The sequence below is a fragment of the Rhinopithecus roxellana genome, chromosome 17 (assembly GCF_007565055.1).
Source record: "Rhinopithecus roxellana isolate Shanxi Qingling chromosome 17, ASM756505v1, whole genome shotgun sequence".
Taxonomy (NCBI): domain Eukaryota; kingdom Metazoa; phylum Chordata; class Mammalia; order Primates; family Cercopithecidae; genus Rhinopithecus; species Rhinopithecus roxellana.
In genome coordinates this window covers 25,862,563-25,886,852 of record NC_044565.1, presented here as the reverse complement: position 1 = coordinate 25,886,852, position 24,290 = coordinate 25,862,563, and the positions used below count along the sequence as shown (strand labels likewise).

The 24,290-nt window shown below is 35.4% G+C and overlaps 1 protein-coding gene across 1 annotated transcript in view; it reads left to right on the top strand.

The window, feature by feature from the left end:
* Positions 1-24,290, top strand: part of EXOC6B (exocyst complex component 6B) — a 694,448-nt gene that overhangs the window by 299,221 nt on the left and 370,937 nt on the right. The window contains exons 11-13 of the mRNA XM_030920515.1: positions 17,705-17,788; positions 18,146-18,192; positions 19,829-19,949. Of these exons, the coding sequence (XP_030776375.1) occupies positions 17,705-17,788; positions 18,146-18,192; positions 19,829-19,949 (252 nt within the window). The remainder of the gene's footprint in view (positions 1-17,704; positions 17,789-18,145; positions 18,193-19,828; positions 19,950-24,290) is intronic.

The following is a 24,290-nucleotide window of genomic DNA, read 5'->3' as shown; positions in this document are numbered from 1 at the left end:
TTGATAGCTACTATGTCTGTAGTCTCAAATGGCAGATGCCGGAGCCAAAAACATTGTTTTTTTTTTTTGTTGTTGTTGTTTTTTGAGACAGAGTCTCGCTCTGTCACCCAGGCTGGAGTACAGTGGCACGATATCAGCTCACTGCAACCTCCACCTCCTGAGTTCACGCAATTCCCCTGCCTCAGCCTTCGGAGTAGCTGATATTACAGGCATGCGCCACCACACCCAGCTAATTTTGTATTTTTAGTGGAGATGGGGTTTCACCATGTTGGTCAGGCTGGTCTTGAACTCCTGACCTTGTGATCCACCCACCTCGGCCTCCCAAAGTGTTGGGATTACAGGCCTGAGCCACCACGCCTGGCCTTACTTTTGCCCTCACTTATCTGATTATCATTTTAGGTAAAATTATTAAATTGAATTAAAGGAAGTATTCACTTAAAGTTTTCTGATACCTACTAAAACTTTGCATTCCTTAGAAAAATAATTTTAGTGTACAGTTTTACCATACTCTCAACAATACTGGGTGTTGTATTGTTTTCTTTTGCTAATTTGGTAGGGAAAAAATGGCACATTGTTAATTTCACTTGCATTTTCGAAATCACTATTCATTGTGGACATTTTTTCTAATGTTTAGAGGCCATTCATTTCCTTTTTGTATATGCATAGAATGTTTATGTTTTATTTATTAAGACTTTTTTTTGTCTGATACATGTGTTTTGAAATTCATGCATGTTGTTGCATTTATCAGTATTTTCCCTTTTGATCCTGGGGTGATACTCCAGTTTATGAATATGAAAAACATCGGGTTGTTTCCACTTTGGAGCTTATAGCAAATCAGGCTGCTAAGGCATTCTCTTTTTTTTTTTTATTTTAAATTTTTTTTTTTGAGAAGGAGTCTTGCTCTTGTCATCCAGGCTGGAGTGCAATGGCATGATCTTGGCTCACTGCAACCTCCACCTCCTGGGTTCAACCGATTCTCCTGTCTCAGCCCTCCTGAGTAGCTGGGATTACAGGAGCCCGCCACCACACCTGGCTAAGTTTTGTATTTTTAGTAGAAACGGGGTTTCACCATGTTGACCAGGCTTGTTTCGAACTCCTGACCTCGTGATCTACCCACCTTGGCCTCCCAAAGTGCTGGGATTACAGGTGTGAGTCACCGTGCATGGCCTGCTATGGCATTCTTACACAACTCTTTTAAATGGACCTAGATACTTTTCTGCTTTTACTCGCTATCATTTTGTCGAGGATTTCTGGATTTCCATTGAAATCAGATGAAATACCCTGTATATTTTAACACTTTGAAACTTAAGAAGATTTTCTTAATGGTGTAGCATACAGTATAATTTGGTAAATGTTCAGTATGCACTTGAAAATAATGTATATTTTACAGTTGTTAAGAGTGTTCTATAAATGACGTTTTGATTTGCCAGTACTTTCTGATTTGGTTCTGACAGTATGCAGAGAAAATATTTAAGACAATTGTGTTATAAATGGAGGAGGATAGAGATGTAAAGGGAAGTAAGGTTTCTACTCTACTCTGGAACTGGTAAAATGGAAACACCAGTGTCCTTTGGTAAATTATGTATATATAATGTGATATCTACATTAACCACTAAGAAATGTGTAAATAGATACACTTGAAAACACTACAATTAAATAAAAATGGGACTCTAAAAAAATGGTTATTCAGGGAACCTATAGGAAGGCAAGAAAAATAAAAACAAGGAAAATGAACATAAAACAACAACAAAAAAACCTGAGAAATGTAAGTTCTAACATGTGAATATTGTATTGAATGTAAATTATCTAAATATATCAATAAAAAGGCAGGTATTGATAAAATGATTAAGAAATATTGTCTATAGAAAAATCACTTTAAATATAATGATATAGGCAGGTTGAAAATGAAGGGAAAAATGCAACATGCAAACACTGATCAAAGAAAAGCAGAATAATCTCTATTAATATGAAATGAAGTAGACACCAGAGGAAAGAAAATTACCAGAGACGAGGTTTATTATATAATGGTAAAAGGGTCAATCCATCAAGAAGTTGCATAACCCTAAATGATAATGATTATGCCCCAAACAACAAAACTGCAAAATATGTGAAGTAAAAGCTAATAGAAAGGATAAACGGATGAATCACTATTATAGTTGAAGACTTCAGAATTCAAAACTTCAAAAATTGATAAAATGACTGGTCAGGATTTCAGTAAGTTTACAGAAAAAACAACATCATCAACCAATAAGATGATAAACTGACTTTTATAGAACACTGTACACAACATCAGTAGAATATTCATTCTTTTCAAGCATCCATAAAACATATTAAGTCAGAGCACACCCTGGGCAAACAGACCTCAACAAATTTTGAAATCACATGTAGACCTCAATGGAATCAGACTAGAAATTAGTAACACAACTATAAAAGGAAAATCTCCAAAACCTCTGAAACTACATAATACACATATATAATGCCTGGGTCTAAGAGGAAGTCTCAAAGGAAATAAAATTGTATATTGAACTGAATGAAAATGAAGATCTGTGGCACACAGTGTTGGGAATGAAATTTATAGCACTAAACTGTTTACACTGGAAAAGAGCAGAAGTCTCAAATGAATAATGTAAGCTGTCATCTAAAACCTAGGAAAAGAAAGGTAAAATAATCCCAAGGCAAGTAGAATGAATGAAAGAATAATAAGAGCCAAAATCATTGAAACTGAAAGCAAGAAACAATAGAGAAAATCAGTGAAATAGATTTTTCTCTTTAAAAGATTTAGGCCGGGCGCGGTGGCTCAAGCCTGTAATCCCAGCACTTTGGGAGGCCGAGACGGGCGGATCATGAGGTCAGGAGATCGAGACCATCCTGGCTAATACGGTGAAACCCCGTCTCTACTAAAAAATACAAAAAACTAGCCGGGCGACGAGGCGGGCGCCTGTAGTCCCAGCTACTCGGGAGGCTGAGACAGGAGAATGGCGTGAACCCGGGAGGCGGAGCTTGCAGTGAGCTGAGAGCCGGCCACTGCACTCCAGCCTGGGTGGCAGAGCAAGACTCCGTCTCAAAAAAAAAAAAAAAAAAAAAAGATTTATAAAATGGACAGACCTCCAACATGACTGACAAAGAAAAGGAAAGAATAAACAGATTATTGATATTAGGCATAAAACTAAAACAGGGAATATCTATAGAGACACTATTGATATGAAAAGGATAATAAGAGAACACTATGAACAACTCTATATACATAAATTTGACAGAGTAAAAGGCATTGGTTAATTCTCTGAGAAACATAGACTACCACAATTCACCCAATATGAAATGGATAATTTGAATAACCCGATGACTATGAAGGAAATTTAATTAATAATTTAAAAACTTCCCTCTAGGACTGGGCACAGTGGCACACAACTGTGATCCCAGCACTTTGGGAGTCTGAGGTGGGAGGATCGTTTGAGCCCAGGAGTTTGAGACCAGCCTTGGCAACATAGCGAGACCCCATCTCTAAAAACAAACAAACAAACAAACAAACCAAAGAAACAAACTTCTTTCTAAAATCTTCAGGCTCAGGTGGGTTCACTGGAGAATGCTACCAAACATTTATAGAAGAATTAACACCAGTTGTTACAGAAATCAGAAATGGAGGGTACGCTTTCCGATTCATTATATGAAATTAGTACCCTTAAGGTAAAGCCAGAAAAAATTAATATAGAAAAGGAAGCTACAGATTAATATTCCTCATAAATATAGATGCAAAATTTTTAAAACAAAATCTTAAGTAGATTACAGTAATGTATAAAATGAATATATGACCCAGTCAGGTTTAGTTCAGGGATGTGTAAAGAAGAAAATCACATGATCATATCATTTGATGCAGAAAAAACATTTGACAAAATCCAAAACACATTCATGATGTGAAAACAACAACAAAACTTCTTCAGCTGGATAAAAAATGTATGTCAAAACCCTGTAGCTAGCTTTATATTTAGGGGTGAAAGTCCAGATGGTTTCCCGCTAAAATTAGGAGCAAATCAAAAATATCTGCTCTCACAACTTTTATTCCATATAGTGCTGGAAGTTTTATCCAGTGCATTAGCGTAAGGAAAGGAGATAAAGGGCATGCAGAGTGGAAAGGAAGAAATACAACTGTGTTATTTGCAAATAACCTGATGATTGTCTATATTGAAAATCCTCAAGAATCCAGTACTAGGACTACTAAGTGAACCACCTAATACTAGTAAGTGAGTTCAGCAAGATGGCAGGATATAAGATAACATATATCAATCAGTTGTTCTTCTGTATACTCACAAGGAGTATGTAGATACAAAAATTTTAAATGTGGTATTATTTATGATTGCTTAACAAAAAGAAATACTTAGTTTAAATCTAAGAAAAATCTACAGAATTTGTATGCTGACAACTACTAAATGCTGATGGATAAAATCATATATGTAAATAGATGGAGAGACATACTGTGTTTGTGGACTGGAAGACTCAACACAGTAAAGATACCAATTTTTCCCAGGTTTTTACAAAGATTTAATGAAATTCCTATACATTTCCAGCAGGATTTTTGTAGATACAAACAAGATTATTCTAAAATTTGTATCGAAAGGCAAAATAACTAGAATAGCTAAGACAAATTTTAAAGAGAATAAATTGGAGAAATTAACTTATATAATTTCAAGACTTATTATATAGCTACAGCAATCGAGATGGCATGGTATTGGGAGAGGCTAGACTGTTAGATGAGTGGGACAGAATAGAGAACCCAGAAATAGATTCACAAAAATATTTGACAAAAATAATTCAACACATAGTGTCAGAACAGTTGAACAGCCATAGACCAAAGAGAGAGCGAGAGTGACCATGAGAGAGAACATAGAGCTAACCTCCCATTTTATGCAAAAATTATTATTACATTTTATGCAAAATGGATTATGAACTTAAATGCAAAACTATACAAACTTCAAACCATTTAGAAAAAATAGGGGAAAATCTTTAGCATCTAAGCTTAGGCAGAGTTCTTAAATTTCCCTCCAAAAGTACTAATTTTCTTTCAGTGTAAAAGAAAAAAATTGGTTGGCTGGACCTCATCAAAATTAAACACTTTTACTCTACAGAAGACTCTGCTGAGGATAAAAGATACAGTGGAGTGGGAGAAAATATTTGCAAACCACATATCCAGGAAATAAGTCCTTATTTATCTAGCATATATAAATACTTAAAAAGAACTCATCAGTAAAACAAACAAACAAAAAACAAAAGAAACAATGCAAGTAGGCAAATGAGCAAAAGACGTGAAGAAACAATTCACCAAGGCAGATATACTGATGGCATATAAGCACATGAGAAGATACTCAACATCATTAGTTGTTAGAGGAATTAAACTTAAAGTCACTACCCTGCTATCAGAATAGTGACATCTAATGCTTGTGAGGTTGCTGGTAAGAATATAAAATAGTAAAATGTAAAATGGCATAGTCACTCTGGAAAACAATTTGGCAATTTCTTGAGAAATTAAGCAACAACTTCCATATGACCCTGCAGTTGCACTCCTGGGCATTTGTCCCAGAGAAATAAAAATAAATGATATGAAAATAAGTAGATTTCAGGCAGAAAACTATACAGGAGTGTTTATAATAGCTTCATTTATAATGGCCCCAAACTGGAAAACAACCTAGATGTTCTTTAACAGGTGAATTGTTAAATACCTGTGGTACATTTATATAATAGAATACTACTCAGCAATATAAAGGAAAGAACTATTGATATGTGTAACAAACTGGATAAATCTCTAGAGATTTATGCTGAGTGAAATAACCTAATCAAAAAAGATTACATACTCCTTTCCATACTCCTAAAAAACTTAACTGTGTGTTAAAATAACTTAAAAAGTGTAACTGGATTGTTTGCAACTCAATGAATAAATGCTTGAAAGGATGGATACCCCATTAATTTCATTTTGTAACATTCTTAAAATGACAGAATTATATATTACATAGAAATGAATATGGAAATTATATAGAAATTGAGAAGAGGTTAGTGGTTCTTAGCAGTGAAGTAGGAAGTAGAGATGGAGAGCAGTGGATTTGGCTATAAAAAGACAACTTGAGGGATCCTTGTAGTCTGGAAATGGGCGTCTTGACTCTATCAATATCAATTTCCTGGATGTGAATATTGTACACAATATAGTTTCTTAAGATGTTTAAATTTGGGGGACTGGATAGAGTGCACATGGGGTCTGTCTCTGTTATTTCCTATAACTACATGTGGATCTATAATTAATTCTCTTATAATGAAAAATCTGAATAAAAATTGGTGATGAAGCAAATTTTATTCAGCTTTTAGTTTGCTTGTTTCCCTTTACCTGTATTCTTACATTATTTGCCAGATGTAGATCTAATATGTATCCACTTTCTCTGTTTTTACATATTCTGTCTCTTTTTCTGAACATCTGAAGTTTAGTGTGACAGATTTATTTATTCTTAGATTCTAAATTGGTCAGTTTCTGTACAGTTTCTGTTAATGACAGGGCTGAAGGCATAGATTATTTACACGAGTTTTCCCCAACCCTCACTTAACTATATAAAAGGCTATTTTTGTCTGTGTATGTGTAGCAAATGTGATTTTGAGATGCTGGAAGAAGCCATGTGTCTTTAATAAAATATCCATTACATACATTTATATATCATAAAAATAATGTGTATAGCTCTCAGTTTATAAAGTACTTTGAGTCTCAGATTTTGTGCTTTTCCTGGCATTGACTTCCTTATATACATGGGAAGTTGCTTAGAAGCTATGTGCCTAGTTTTTTTGTGTGTGTGTATAAAATCTTATACTGTACCTTCTGTTTAAGCCAGTATTTTCCATTATGAGAACTGTTAGCAATCTCTCACTGCCTTCATCTGTAACATGTTGGTATTATTTTAATTTACATTTTTAAATGCCACATTTTCCTATTAGCTCCTTAGAAATTGTTTCAGAGGCTCTATTCCTTTTGGCAACATGAAACAGATTAAGTTATTTGTCTGGAAAATTTTAAACTTCCAAACTGTGAATTACCTTAGCAATTTAGAAGATTGACAAGTGTAAGTTAGGTCAGAAAAGACTTAAAAATTGGCAAGTGTGAAATTGGGTATATGAATAATAACTTTAAACTACCAACTTTTGGAATAGTTCTTTGGAGAAAATGTAGAAAAACCCCATTTTGTTCATGGTAATAAAAGCAATGACTCTCCTTTCTCATCATATGCAGACCCTCAGTTAAGAATTTTTGGTGTCCTATTTTTTGGCAAATAATTTGGTTTATTTCTGTTCTCACATACCCTTAGTTGTAACTGGTATGTTAGGGACCACTGAAGAAAATGATGGGATTTGGGAGTGGTAGGGCGATGTAATTTTAATCTTAATGATTCTTTTTAAATAGTAAAATAACTTGCATCTTATTTGTTTTATATTAAAAATGTTCTTGTCTACAAATTGATTAGATCATATTCTTTGAATAATTAGCCCATTAAGGTACACAATTATATGCAGATAATTCAGGTTAGGGTTTCCCTAACAAGATACTTATCTTAAAAGTGAAATTCAAAATTTTCTAATGAATTAACCTTCATCATTGAGGAAGTCTGCATTTGTTGTTGTTGTTGTTCTAGCCAGGTAGGTAAGTTGTAATTTTAAGCAGTTTGGTTTGCTAAGTATGATTAAGAACCATTCCCTTTGAGGTTTACCCTTTCGCTTCTAAGGTACAACTGTTTATCATCTTGGGTCAAAGGTTATAAAAAGTAGTCATCAATTAAAGCTTTATTGGTTGTAATTGGTAATGCTATGAAAGGAGCCAGCCAAACTGGATCTGATAATAAAAGACTCTTTGTTAAAATATTTAATAAATTAACACTCTGTCTTGGAAAGGGGAAGCTAATTACAAAGGCCAAGATTGTTAATCATAATGTTTACTTTCTTCAAAAGCACAGACTCAACTACTCCATAATCATCAAACATCAGATTTCTTTCTTTTCTTTTTTTAAAATTCTACAGACTCTGTTGGTTCCCGGAGGGGATGGTCTCCTATGGCTCATTCTTGGGATATAGCAGCAGGAGGAAATGCCAAGACAAACATATGTTATAAGGGAACCTTAAAAATAAACAGGGCTCTGTTAGAACATCAGACTGCCTCTGCTCTCTTCAAATAAGGGTCACAAGTTTATGTAGATTAATTCTGTAGGCTAATTGAGTGATAACAAGAATTGAGGCCTTTGGAAGTAATGATATTTTTAATGATAAATTATCTATCAAAGCAAGTATCCTTTCTCCATATACAGTTTTTTTGTGAGGTGTTTTGACATTGTTGTGGCTCTTGAAGTTTAGACATTTTTCTTTTTAACTTTTGTGGGTATATACTATGTGTATATATTTATGGGGTACAGGAGATGTTTTGATATAGGTGTGCCATGTGAAATAAGCACATTATGAAGAATGGGGTATCCATTCTTTCAAGCATTTATTCATCGAGTTGCAAACAATCCAGTTACACTTTTTAAATTATTTTAAAACATACAGTTAAGTTTTTTAAATTTTTATTTTCAGGTCTGGGGTACACATGCAGGTTTATTACATAGGTAAACTTGTGGTTTAGACATTTTTCAAAGCCCTAATACTTATAAATGGAGCTGTGACCCATACCACCATGACTCTGGAATGACCTTGTCATGGGAACGCTGTGAATTGGCTATTACATCTGGGAATTCAGTGTTTCTAGATTTAAGCAATAGGGGGCATTTTGGGTTTGTTCTTTTCACATATTTTTGTAGTCTGATCTTTAGGGCAGTTCTAATGAAAGAAAATCCTGCTTTGAGCCTGCTGTGCAAATTAGCCATATGGTGAAGTGTAATATCCCGCTGAACATCATTATGGGGCTCTATGAAAAGTACTCCCCTTTTCACATGGAAGCAAATTAAAATGGTCCTTTCAGTTTTTTTTTTTTTTTTTTTTTTTTTTTAAAACTCTGTATAAACCTGTCTTCACTTGGATGCCGTGATAGTTAAAAGGGAGTTCCAGCTGCAGTCAGGGTGGTGAAATTACAGGCTTTCCCCAAGACCTGGTGGAAATATTGCTTCCTGTAGGCAGAGGTGGAAGAACAATGGTGTGTGCTTCCCTTCTTCCTTTCCCTTCCCTTGTTCTTTGTGTGGTTGTCCTTAGTTGCTTCTCAATCCAAGAGTTAATTTTCTGTCATTGTGACAGATGTGAAGAACTCAACCCACTCTCCAATAGACCCCATACCAGTATCTACCAGGAAAGACCTGGTAGATAAAGAGCTGTTTAGCCAGATAATGGCATAGTAAATCTTAATGAAGAGAATATAAGGTCTGTCCCTTTCTGCCTGCTGTGTAGACATATTACCCATATGAAGTAGTATTTCTCAGTATAAGTTTTTTTTCCCTGCAAAAATAAGGATGTAAGATGCCACTAATGTTTAGAGGCATGGAGCTCAATAATGGTTTGAAATGTTCTGAATGTCTGTGTATATGATGAACGTTGTCACATTTCATGAAGAAAAGGAAATCCCTTGGAAAGGTGTTTCATCTTGCTGTTTCTTTCTCGCCCAAGAATGGGATCATGTGATTCTGACTTACTTGATTACTGGTGTACATTTGTAACCTACAGCAGCTAAAATTCAGGTTTGAGTTTTATTAGTATTACATTTTACTACTTTAATATGCAAAAGCAAAAAGCCTTATTCATTTGCCCATACTGAGTGGCAATATTGTTTTTGTTTCCTATGTTTTTATCTAGACAAGTGTCTGGACACATGCAGAAGAATTCAAGGTTGTCACTTGTTTTTTATTTTTATTTTTAAACATTTATTCAGAGCTCATGTTAGTTCCAGCATTTGTAAGGTGACAGTTTGTAGCATGAGTTTGAAGAAAAGGAGCTGGAACACTGTTGTGGAGTAAAAGTGGATCATGCTAAATTATGTTGCTGGAGAAAAGATTTTTGTATGCAAAGTTCAATGAAAAGAGTATATACAATATGACCCTATTTATATGTGTGTATATGTTCATTATATGTGAAATATCTATCTATTTAGAATAGGGCAAAATCTGTAAGGATACTAGATCTTAGTGAATGGGCTAAATGCAAACCGCAAGCAAAGTCTGAAAGAAAGTATGATCTACAAAGAGGTCGTCTTGCTTAAAATAGAGTTGGGAAAACAAAGCAATATAAAACAAAACGAGATCTGAGAAAATGTATCGAATAGGGAGTACATCAAAAAGTAAGTATTATGAGATCATGAATGGCTTTCATTTTTTCTCCTTGCCCAATTTGTGTTATCTAGTTTTTCTACAAGTCACATATTTTACTTTTGTAATTAATAATAACTTAAAAAGAGATAAACAATGTAGAAAACACAGCTATAAACAAAAGGTTAAGAAAAGGAAACTATTTCCAACGTTGCCTGAGAAGTATGTTATTTTTGATAAAACCCAGTGCTAGGATTAATTATTAGACTTTGGGAATAGCAATGGCTTTTGGAGCATTTGACCATTTGCGCCCTTCCTCAGGTAGTACATAGGGTGTGATATAATATTAAATATTTAAATGAAATATGAATTTAGTAAATCAAGTACCCAGTGAATTGAAGAAGAGCTTAACAGGGCTTGGAGAATATTTTTTTTCTCTTGTTTGGCCATTAAGTAAATATAGGATATGTGCTGTGATTATTTAGCCCTTCTTATATAGTTTCTTTTTAACTAAATGTTAAAAAAAATTGTTGTGGAGATTTCTTTATAATATTACAGTCTTTAGGTTAAATTTCAGATGGTATATATGTATTCAATATAAAAAACATGAAACTGGCTGGACGCAGTGGCTTACGCCTGTAATCCCAGCACTTTGGGAGGCCGAGGCAGGTGGATCACAAAGTCGCGAGATTGAGACCATCCTGGCTAACATGGTGAAACCCCGTCTCTACTGAAAATATAAAAAGTTAGCCGGGTGTGGTGGCATGCACCTGTCGTCCCAGCTACTTGGGAGGATGAGGCAGGAGAATCGCTTGAACCCGGGAGGCAGAGGTTGCAGTGAGCCGAGATCCCACCACTGCACTCCAGCCTGGGTGACAGAGTGAGACTCCATCTAAAAAAGAAAAAAAAAAGTTAAACAAAGCCTTGCTTGCCTTCTATGTCTGTCTTTCTTAACTCTTACCAAAATACTTTAGATGCATAAAAATCTGAAAAGTAACACCATTCATAAGTAAGGCTGATGATTAACATTTTCTCTGAATTTAAGTAAAATTTTCTCTGTTGGGCCAATTGAATGGATTGAGAAATCTAGCTGTTAGGTGATGTGATTTGCTGTTATAAACAGAGAAAATTGTAAGTCAGAAGACATTTTATACCTTTCCCACTGTATGCCTTCTAGCTTGAAAATAGGATCCTGAATGTATAAGTACATTAGCCAGCGTCTTAGTCCATTTGTGCTGCTATAACAAAATTCCACAGATTGGGTAATTTATAAACAATAGAGACTTATTTCTTAGGGTTCTGGAGGCTGAGAAGTCCAAGATCAAGGCAATAACAGTTCTTTTGTCTGGTGAAGGCTGCTGTTTACTTCCAGATGACAACTTACTGCCTTATCCTCCAGAGGGAGGGAATGAAGGGGAGGAACTCTTCCACCCACATGGCAGAAGAGATGGGTGGGTGCAAACCCACTCCCTCAAACTCTTTTGTAGGGGCCCAATTCCATTCATGGGGGCCCTACCCTCATCACTTAATCACCTCTTAAAGGCCACATCTTTTATTATTATGTTGGTGGTTAAGTTTCAACATGTTAATTGTAGGGGACACATTCAGACCATAGCAGTTGGAAACCCTTGTGGTGCACGGATTTCCCATTTTAAGGCTCTCAGAGTGTGGGATAAGGGGAATTGGGGAATTTGGGTACTGCTGATGGCTGTACAGTTCATCCTGTGCTGGAGAATATTCAAAATAATAGTGCCATACAAGAGCACATATATGAAGATCCTGTATTACTCTGGTTTTTATTCAGTTTAAGAAATTCAGATTATTAAACACTGGGAACTGCGTGGTAGGAGAATATTTGCTCGTATTTTATAGGCCAGTAGCTTGCTGGATGCTAAAATCAATTTGTAGATTGCCTTTGGCATGTCTTTGGACCTGGGCACATCAACCTATAAGTTGCCACTTCCATGACGATGTTAGATCTATAGCCAGATAAATGGTAAATGGGCCAAATGCAAACCACAAACCAAACCTGAAAGCTCCTCTCATTCAAAATAGAGTAAATGGGAAAACAAAACACAACAAAACAAAATGATGTCTGAGAAAATATATTGACTAGAAAGAGTTAAAGAACATCATCCTAAAAATCCAGAGGAAACATGACGCTAAAAGTGATTTTCTATAGGAATCAAAAGAAAATTCTTAAAAATAATTGTCTCTATGAAATGAACAAAAAACTTTAAAAGAATAAATGGAGATCGAAAAATTACATGAGGAGACGAATAGGAATACTTACAAGTAAATTATTATTGCAGTAGGAGACGAAGGGCAAAATAAAAGTAAAGGCTTACAAGAAATTGTAGATTAATAATTTATTCACACTTTTAATCATTTATTGAAAATTGCATACCAGTTATGTGTCTGGCATTGTTGTAGGAGCTGGGAATACAACAATAAATAAGATAAACTGAGACCTTTTCTCATGGAGCTTGCATCCTAACAAGAGGAGACAGACAGTAAACAATATCAGATGGAGATATGTGCTAACCAAAGAATTAAAAGGGTTATGTGTTAAGGAAAACTTTCCATTTTAAATCGAGTAGTAGAAAAGTCTTTTCTAGGTAGTTGACGTTCAAAGTTATATTTGAGTTATCAGAAAGAGCTATACATTTCCTCATGGCTCATGTCCTTTGGACTTTTTTGCTAGGTTCTATTGTACTTTAATTCTACAAGCATTTCTTAGAGCCCTTTCTCTAAGGGCCTTGATTACTATCTCTCTGCTAATGATTATGATTCTCTTGAGCTATAGACCCAAATATGCCAGTTCCCGAACACTTGGCACTTGGAAGTCATCAATTAAATATGCCCAGTACAGAAGTCATCATTATTAATCTTCCCAAATATAGTCAATTCTCATTATTCATGGTAGTTATGTTCTATAAAGTCACTGGAAACACTGAGTGAGCGAATACTGAGCCATTGTTTTTAGGAGAAATACAGGTTTAGTTTCCTGTGAGCTTCTGGTCACATTTTTATCAACCAATGAATGCATAACCTTGATTTATGAGTGTTTCTGTTTAAGGACATATTATTTAGTATATCTTGTTGATTCGTTAACATTGAACTCATAGCCAACAGCACTATACTCATGCCTGAGAGTTTATCTACCGTGTGGGTTTTCTCTGTAAGGCACGTCACAGTTTTCTTGAGCTTAGGAGCACTAGACAGCACATAAGTACTATTGTTGGGGGCCATTTTAAACAGCAAAATCATCAACCAAAAATGCAGAAATGCAAATATGTGGCACTGGATAGACTATGAAAATAATATCCGTTTGCAATATGAAAACTAAAATAAGAAGGCAGAACATTGCCTTGTTTAAACCTTAGCTGGAAACATGTGGATTAGGCAACTCAAATTTTTCACCCCTCTGCACATGTCTGTTGAATGACTATGAAAGAACTATGAGTAAGCATGTAGACAAATTCGCAAATACAGAATCTGTGAATAATGATCTACTGTTTATTCTGTCTACTTATGTTCCCTCTCTCACAGATGAAAACACCATCAAACCAGTTACCCAGGTTAGAAACTTTCTGTCAACCTTCTTTCCTTCCTATTCTTTATCACCCATATCCAATTAAGTTCCAGCTTAAACCTCCTAAATACATCTCAGAGACTGATCTTTTCAATTTTAATTTTTTCCTTTTGTTTATTGTACTCTCTGCAGTACAACTTCCAAAATATCTAAATATCTTATGGTCACTAGAGTACAAATACCTTAACGTAATTTATGAAGCTTTCCTGCCTCATCTCTTGTCAGCCCTATATCTTACACCTCAAGTTCCAGCCATGGAGAACTTCTTTCAGATTCTTAGGATATGTGATGCTTTTTTTTCCATTCAGCCTCTTTGTCTCCTCCAGGAACATTTTTTTTCCTTTCTCTCTTTCTGGCTTATTCTTCTGACTCATTTGTCAATTAGAAGCATAAATGTCGTTTTTTAAAGAAGCTTTCTTTGACACTTCCCCCACACACCACACACACACACACACACACACACACACACACACACACACACACCCTACTTTAATCCATAGGATTCTGTAGTTCATTTGAATATAATTGCTTGTTTGTCAGTCTTCCATAGTAATCTATAAATTCAGTAAGTACAGGTACTGTTCTCAGTGTGCCAATCACATGGTAACCACTTAGTATATATTAAGTGACTTGGTTTTTGGTGAGATTGTGTGTATTAACACAAAACTTTTGGAGCAGTATAATACTAATGACATAAAGTAAGAAAAAATCCAAGTTTTACTTGCCTACTTATTGTTTTATATCTATTTGCTTACGTCTTCAGCAGCTTTTTAAAAAAATGTTAATGATTGAAAGAGCTTGGAGCTTAAGTGAAACCTCTGTAGTTCATCTAGTGACCTCTCTGTGAATAGACAGGCACTTCACCAATTACTCAACTGGACTGGTCAAACATCTACGTCTCAAATTCCACCTTTAAGTATTGAGTTGACAAAATTGGCAGAGGGAATAGAATAACGAAAGGTGAATTTAGCAGCCACTAAGGAAACTCCAGCTCATTTTTGTAAATGGGAAGCCAGACCTGTTAGATAAATTGGTCTTTTCTTTTGTTTTTATTCTATTGAAGGAATACTTGAAAGGCAAAACTATACCCAGTTTAGAATTAAGGAGAAGTTCATGATTTGGTTTTTATATAGAATTTCATCTTATGTATTTTCTATCATGTATAACAAAAAATTAAATTAGTGTAGTATGGTATAATTAGAGAGAATGCTTTCTCTAAATTCTTTAGTAAGTGTGTCTTGGCTCCAAGGCATGTTGAATATGTAATGTCACACTATAATAATAAAGGTCCTTTAGGGCTGTTCACCTTAAAGTAAAAAGCCCTTTAGTGTATACAGAATGTAATTAAGATTTAATAATACTACTATGCTGTGAAATAGTGATAAGTTGAGAATAACTTTAACAAATCAACTAGCAGTTTCCTCTTATTTCTCAAATGGAATCATTTGCCTCCTCATTAATGTATGGATGAAAAAAGCCTTGCATAGCTGTCCTAATGTTCGATTTCATTTTATAGGAAGGAAAAATTCGGGTGTATACAGTTATAATCACTTTAGAACTTTAAAACTGTTGTTTTTAAGCTACACCAGGGTTCAACATACCGTGACCCGTGAACCAAATCCAGCGTGTTGCCTGTTTCTGAATGGCCTGTGAACTAAAAATGGTTTTTACATTTTTAAAATCAAAAGAAAAGGAATATTTCATGACAGGTGAAAACTGTGCAAAATTATAATTTGTTTCCATAAACAAGGCTTTACTGGAACACTGCCATACTTGTTTATGTCTTGTTTATGGCTGCTTTTGCATTACAGCAGCAGAATTGAGTAGTTGTCCACCAAGCCCTCATATATTTACTATCCTGCCCTTTACCGAAAATGTTTGCCAACCCCTGAGCTACACTAGTGTCTTTACATGACTTAGTACCTTAAGTCAACATTCCCAATTTTTTAGGACCAGTTTGGGAATGTAACAAATAAATCATCTTGAATAAAGTTCTTCAATTTTTCAGGAAGGCAGAGGAAAACTAAACTAGGTATTGCATGGCATTTATACTTTTTTTAGGTGGGCAGGGCTTTTACTTAAATCATTGATTTTATCTTATTTATTTTTAAAATAAGCACTTGCATGAGATACTATTCTAAGAGCTTTATAACTCCTCTAAATCCTCATTACAACCATATGATGTTGGCATCTCTACAAATGAGAAAACCGTGGCACACCTATTAGTGAAAGTTAAATAGTGGAACTTAAAATAGTGGTAGGAAGTTATACAGCTATTTATAGCAGTTGTACAGCTAGTAAGGGGCAGAGTCGCTATTCAAATGTAATAGTCTCTGGTTTCAAAGTCAGTTTTCTTTACCACTGGTATTCTCTCTTTTCATTTTTACTCTTATTTATTTAGAAAAGCTTTGGATTAAGAGTAGAATTCAGGGCTGGGCGTGGTGGCTCACGCCTGTAATCCCAGCACTTTGGGAGGCTGGGGTGGGCGGATCACGAGGTCAACAGATCGAGACCATCCTGCCCAACAGGATTTAGTAGAAATCCTGTTTCTACTAAAAATACAAAAATTAGCTGGATGTGGTGGCACACACCTGTAGTCCCAGCTACTCAGGAGGCTGAGGCAGGAGAATCTCTTGAACCCAGGAGGCGGAGGTTGCAGTGAGCCGAGATTGTGCCACTGCACTCCAGCCTGGTGACAGAGTGAGACTCTGTCTCAAAAATAAAAATAAAAATAAAAATAAAAATAAAAATAGAAGAATTCAGTAATACGTGGGGTGTGATAATCTAAACATGCTGAGTTTGTATTAGTTTCCTAGAGCTGCTGTCACAAGGCCCCATAAACTGAGTGGTTTAAAACAACAGAAATGTGTTCTATCCCAGTTTTGGAGGCTAGAATTCCAAAATCAAGGCATCGGAAGGACCATTTTCTCTCTGAGACTGGGTAGAATCTTTTGTTGTGTTTTTCTAGCGCCTGCTGGTGATCAATAATCTCTGATGTTCCCTGGCTTGCAGCTGCATCACTCTATTCTCTGCCTCTGTCATCGCATGGTGTTTTCCCCTGTGTCTCTGTGTCTATTCTTTTCGGCTTTTCAGGACACCAGACATACCCTATTAAAGTCCCACCCTCCACTGATAGGATCACATCTTAATTTAACTAATTACATCTACAATGGCCCTATTTCCAAATACGGTTACATTCTGAAGTTCCATGAAGGACGTGAATTTGGGGAGACCCAGTACACAGCTCATGAGTCAGATATTATTCTGTAGAGCACTTCTCATTTTAAGCCCAGAAACCCTAAATTAAAAGTGGAAACTGTGCACCAAGAATCTTCATGCTTTTGTTTTTTGTTTTTCTGGTTTAATCCTGTGCTAGATTATACCCTAAGGGGGAATACTAATTTATTGTTCTCAATTCCTGCTTTTTTCCCTGCTTCCCATTGCCTCTTTGTTCAGGATTCATTTGAAAGCTGGTTTTTATTCTGGACATTTTTCTTCTGGAATGTTCTGTGACTTTTTTAAGGAACATTTTTCTTACCTGTTATCATAACTTATGGAAAGGTTGGTTTCCCTTCATTCTTGTGAATTTGAGACACTTGATTCAGAAACCAGCTTTGGTGTGCTGGTGGTTAAGTTCTGGTAGTTTCCTTGTAAGCATATTTTGTGTACACCCTTACAGGTTTGTAAGTCAGGTTCAATAAATGGTGATAGTTATTTTTGTTTTCTGTTGTTATCATCAATGTTAAAATAGATTTTGAGAAATGTGATACTACCTCAAATTCCAGACCTGGGACCTTGTCTTTTCCCTTGAAATATAAGAGTAATTGGTCCAATTGTGTCAACCCATTTTCTTTTCTTTATTTTACAGGGTGCCCGGGAAACATTTGAGAATTACTACCGAAAACAGAGGCGAAAACAGGCTCGTTTGGTACTTCAGCCTCCGTCTAACATGGTAGGATTACCGTCTTCACTTTTCTCACATTTTTACTTTTCCTCCTTGATGACTTTTGATGCGTGTGTGTGTGTGTGTGTGTGTGTGTGTGTATACACTGTCATTCTGAGACCACTTTTGGTGGATGTGACTTGCAGTAAGAAAACATTATTCATTGATTGCTGTGTGTCAGGCACTGTTCTAAGTACTGGATGTGTGCTGCTGTATTTCCTCTTCACTGGTAGATAATATTATTATTTTTACCTTATCAGATATCGTCTAGGGAGCTGAGCCTTAAGAGATAAAGTGACAGATTTTAACTTAGTCTTAATGTAACAAAACAGAAACAGTAACTTCTTCTTCTTTGCTTTGTTGCAGCATGAAACTTTAGATGGCTACAGGAAGTATTTTAATCAAATAGTAGGGTAGGTATATATATATATTTATTTATTGAAATTTATACTCTTTCCATTCATAGATTTGTGAGTGTTGGAAAAATAAATAAGGTTTTCCTTAGTAAATTCTTTTCATTTTCTCTTTTTAATCCTTAAGACAAGATTTGTTTTTGATTTTCTAATGATTTAAAAGGAACATCCTGCTGGTTTCAACGTTATGTTGCTGGAGGGCATTTTTGTGGATAAAGTGAGAAAAACATTGAATTGTAATCTTATTACACTTGATGTTTTGTTTCTTTGTTTTTGGTAGATGGAACCAAATAATCAGCAAAAGTTGGCAAACTTTTCCCAAAAGGGCCAGATAGTAAAATATTTTAGGCTTAGTAGGCCATATGATCTCTGTCACAACTGATTAGCTCTGTTGTTGCAGTGCAAAAGTAGCTATAGACGATATGTAAATGATAAGCGTGGCTATGTACCAATAAAACAATCTTTATAAAAACAGGGAGTGGGCTAGGTTTATCCCATAGGCTATATAGTTTGCCACCCTCTTCTAGAATATATATAGTGGTACGGAATTGCATTTCCCAAATAAACATCCCAATACAGGCATCTTGTTCTAATTGCAAAATAATGACTTTGCAGTTAAAAGAAAAGGAAATAACTTGGATTCTTCATCAGGTTTATTTTTTTCAGATTTAAATTGTTTCAATGTAATTAGTTATTAAAATATATCATAAAAATTCCCTAATAAAGACTTTTTTTCATTAATATGAACATTTAGGCAAGACAATGAAAGCTACATTTTTTTTTTTTTTTTTGGGAGACGGAGTCTCGCTCTATCACCCAGGCTGGAGTACAGTGGCCGGATCTCAGGTCACTGCAAGCTCCGCCTCCCGGGTTTACGCCATTCTCCTGCCTCAGCCTCCATACAGGCGCCCGCCACCTCGCCCGGCTAGTTTTTTGTATTTTTAGTAGATACGGGGTTTCACTGTGTTAGCCAGGATGGTCTCGATCTCCTGACCTCGTGATCCGCCCGTCTCGGCCTCCCAAAGTGCTGTGAGCCACCGCGCCCGGCCGAAAGCTACATTTTAAATGCATAATAACAAAAAGCCACAAGAAGATTGTTCAAACATAACTTCGCATTTTTGAAACCTTTATACGCTGCCTTTTCAGCACTTTGATGACAGAGTCCACATGAAGGGAATTATTTTGATATATTGTGCGTTGGATTCTTAAAATATATATATAAAGAATACATAATATATATGATGTATATATTAGCTTTTGTGATCTCTTTAAAATTTGTTTTTTTGAAATGTGTTGATGGCTGGGTATTTTCTTAATATAACAAAATTTGCCTCCATTACCTCTACACATTTTCCTCCCTTTTAAACTACTGGATATCATTGTTAACATTTAATAGAAATTTAATAGAAATGTAACTCTAATCTATCTAGGAGTGGTTATGAAGATATCATGATCACAGACATAATTTTTAATCCAAGTAGCCTGATTTCATTTATGATACTGAATAACTTTCTTCAAGAAAAAAATGACCACTAACTTTGCCTTTGATGGTATCTCTTAATGCTTGTCAGACCCCAGAGAGAGTAATAAAATTGTGATTTCTGACAGCTGTGCTTTCTTTTTTCCTCAATCTTAGCTTTTTTGTGGTTGAAGATCACATTTTACATACAACCCAGGGCTTAGTAAATAGAGCCTACATTGATGAACTGTGGGAAATGGCACTTTCAAAAACCATCGCAGCACTCCGTACCCACTCGGTATGTAAGAAGCCCAAGGGAAGTTGTTATTTAGAGCTGATTATTTATATACTATTCAGTGTTTTACTGCTTTAAAATCAACATATGTATGTCTTTGGAATCACTCACTTGGAACTATGTATGTCCTTCAAAGACATAGAAATAGCTCCTTCAAATTATCACATTTTCTACCACTCAACTCACTTTTATAGAAGCCCTTTGCAATAAGGAAATAGCAGCTAACGTCTATTGATTATTCTATGTGTCAGATGTTGTTCTGCTTACTTCATACATACTCTCTTATTTCATCCTCACTAAACCCTAGAAAGGTAGGTATTATTATTATTATTATTATTATTATTATTATTATATTTACCTTATAGTCTGGGAAATTGAACCTCAGAGAGGTTAGGTAACCAGCCTAACGCCATACAATAAGAAGTAGAAGTCGGATTGAAACCCAGATGGTCTGTCTCTAGAGCCCACGTTCTTAGCCACTATACCATTTTGCCTGCTATAGTGCCTATTAATATTATAAACACTGATTTGGAGTTCACAGTTCTACTCTTACCTTTTGAAAAAAAATGTTCATAACATATTAAGTGGCCCAATTTTATGTTCCCATGATGTATTGATACATTTTAATGTGGCATATATTTTTGGTGATAATCCACTTTATTTCAGGTGGAGAATACTGGCTATGAATTCCCTTCCTTCCCTCCCTCCCTCCTTCCTTCCCTCCCTCCCTCCCTCCCTCCCTCCCTCCCTCCCTCCCTCCCTCCCTCCCTCCCTCCTTCCTTCCTTCCTTCCTTCCTTCCTTCCTTCCTTCCTTCCCTCCCTCCCTCCCTCCCTTCCTTCCTTTCTTAAAGATTGATTATGCTTTGACAGTGGGAATGTGATGATGAACAAGATAGATAGTCTTTGCTCTCAGAGTTATATTTTGATTGGAAGAGATATCCAATAAACATGTAACAAGAATGTCAGACAGTGATCATGCAATGCAGACAGTGAAAATAGAATGACAGATTAGGAAACAGGGTGTTTGCTTTTTGAAGTGGCATTCTGAGATTAGAATATAAATGAGTCACCATTTATGCAAAGAAGACCAATTAAATGATCATTTTAGTCCTAAAGAACAGTAGTGCAAGGCTCTTATCTCAACATGTTTGAGGTATAATAGTGAGGAGTAAATGACAGAAGATAATTTAACATTAAAACAATTTCTTTTTTTTTTTTTTTTGAGACGGAGTCTCGCTCTGTCACCCGGGCTGGAGTGCAGTGGCCGGGTCTCAGCTCACTGCAAGCTCCGCCTCCCGGGTTTACGCCATTCTCCTGCCTCAGCCTCCCGAGTAGCTGGGACTACAGGCGCCCGCCACCTCGCCCGGCTAGTTTTTTGTATTTTTTAGTAGAGACGGGGTTTCACAGTGTTAGCCAGGATGGTCTCGATCTCCTGACCTCGTGATCCGCCCGTCTCGGCCTCCCAAAGTGCTGGGATTACAGGCTTGAGCCACCGCGCCCGGCAAACAATTTCTTTAAGTGACTGTAGTATCCATCTACTTGTGCTAGCTAGAAACTTAAAAGTCATCCATGACCCATGAACTCTCTTTTCTAATTAATCAGCAAGTATTCCAGACAGAGTAAATACTGTGTGTAAAAATCTATTTTAAGGAAACATAGCCCTCTCAGAAACCTGAAAGAAGTCCGGAGTGGATAGAACATAGGGTGAAGTAAGAAAGGAGAAGTAGGTAGATGCCATGTTATTTAGGATCTACTTGACCTTTTAAACAGTGGGCTGAATGGAATGTGTTACGTGTGGATGTATTCAAGGTGAGGGTGAGATAACTTGGAGTAAGATGATCAGATTTTCATTTTGAAAGATTGTTCTGGCTTAAGTGTGGACAGTGGATGAGGGGTAAGAATGAATTAATAAACAATTACTAGGCTAGTCTAGTATTCCAGGCAAGTGATAATGATAGTTTGGGTCAAGGAGTGATAGTAAATATTGAGAGATGTAGATGAATTCAAGAGATTTTTAGGACGTAAGATTAATTGTACTTTCTGATGGATTAGATATAAGAGGTAAAAGGAAAAGAACTATCAAGGAAATGCCTAGGTGAATGGGTTCCTTTCTTGGATGATAGTGTTAGTAGTTTTGATAGTTTGGAGTGGGGATATGATGAGTTTACATTCAAAATGATTACTTTGTGATGTCTTTGTGACATCCAAGCAGCAAGATCTAGGAGATTGGTTAATATGTATGTGGGTTTGATCCAAAGAGGATATGTCAATATTGAATGTGTTGCAAATATTTTTCTCCTTTTATTTTTACTGATGTTTTTTGTTATAGTATACAGAACTTTTAAATATTTATATATCTGATAATACTTATCTTAATTTTAATTTTCTTTCATTGTACATATGTAACCAAGGACTTGATCTGACATTTTTATCATTTTATTCTTCTGTCATAATAAAATCTGGCAAATTTGAAAAGTCTTTTTACATGTTTTTTTTGTGTTCTGAGATTTTTTGTAAGTTCCTTAACTATTTTATAATTAGATTTTTACACATTTATATGTTTACAACCACCTGTTATTTACTCTCATTTATAGTATGATTAAGGATCTCATTTTTTTATAGTAATAGTAGTGCACCCATTGTCTTAGGATCATTTTTTGAGTGCCTTATTTTTCCCCATTGAGTCATGTGTTCTAGCATGTAAAAATATGTTTCTGTATTATAATAGAATTTTTGATTATTAAGAACATTTTAGTCATCATCCCTTGCATGGTTATTATTAGCTTTCTGATATATAAATGTAAAGTCCCTTTTTGAATATATAAATGAACTATACAATATATAATAGGTTTTAAATAGGAACGTACTGTGTTTTTCTTTTTTTTTGTGTGTGTGTTTTTCATTTAATGTCTAATGAATGTGATTTAATTTTGATATACATAATATTGCATTGTAGGATTATATTATTATTTTTAATTGATTCATGTTATATTTTGGGCTTTCAAGAAAGTTTTTGGCTTTTTTTCTAGCTCTTAAAAACATTGCAGTAAATACTCTTATAAACATATCCTTACACAATTGATTATACTTACAGCAAATTCTTAAGAAGTGAAAATAGTGAGTAAAAGTATTTGGACATTTCTTAGGTTCTAGATATTGCTCATTTGCTCTTCCAAACTATTTAACACTCTGAGCAGCATCTACTAGAATGCCTATTTCCCTATTCTTTTTACTCCACAGAAAGTTATGTTTAGAAACAGAAAATCATTTCTAATTTCAGAAATTGTATCTTATTTTATTATGCTTTTTTTAAAAAAATACTGATATTAGGTCGGACATATTGGCTTACTCCTGTAATTCCAGCACTTTGGGAGGCCGAGGAGGGCAGATCACTTCAGGTCAGGAGTTTGAGACCAGCCTGGCCAACATGGTGAAACCCCCTCTCTTCTAAAAACACAGAAATTAGCCAGGCACGATGGCATGTACCTGTTATACCAGCTAGTCAGTAGACTGAGGCAGGAGGATCGCTGGAACCCAGGAGGTGGAGGCTGCAGTGAGCTGAGATAGTGCCACTGTACTCCAGCCTGGGTGACAGAACAAGACTCCATCTCAAAAAAAAAAAAAAAAAAAAAAAAAAAAATTAATACTGATATTGAAAATCTCTTCGCATGTTATTTGTATATCTTAATAGAATTTCTTGTTCATATACATTGACTTTATCTTATTTTTCACAAGTTTTTAAACATTTTACTATTATTGAAACACGGACGTTAGCCTTTAATCTTAATGTTAACCTCATCTGATAATATGTTGTAAATATTTTTTCTTAATTTAACGTCTCTTACCTTTTCTGCAGCTTCAAAAAGTTTTAACATTTTTGAGTAGTTAATTTTGTTGATCATTTACTTTATAATTTATGTGTTCTTCATTACAAAGCATATGTGTTTATCTGTATTTGATTTTAGTATTTCTGTAGGTTCTTTTTCTACAATCATAAAAAATTTATTTTAGCATAGGGTATGAGATTGGACTCTCTTTAATTATTTTGAAAATGACTCATCACTTCCAATAACATCATTGTAATAATCTACTGTCTTAGTGAGCTCAGGCTACCATAAAAAAATACCATCGACTGGGTGGCTTAAATGACAGAAATTTACTTTCTTATAGTACTAGAGAATGGAAGTCAGAGATTAAGTTGTCCACATGGTCAGTTACTGGTGAGGGTTCTCTTCCTGGCTTATAGAAGCCTGCCTTCTCACTCTGTCCTCACTTGACCTTTCCTCAGTGTATGCCTGCTGAAGAGGAATTGCTCTCTCCTTCTCTTTTTATAAGGAGAGCAAT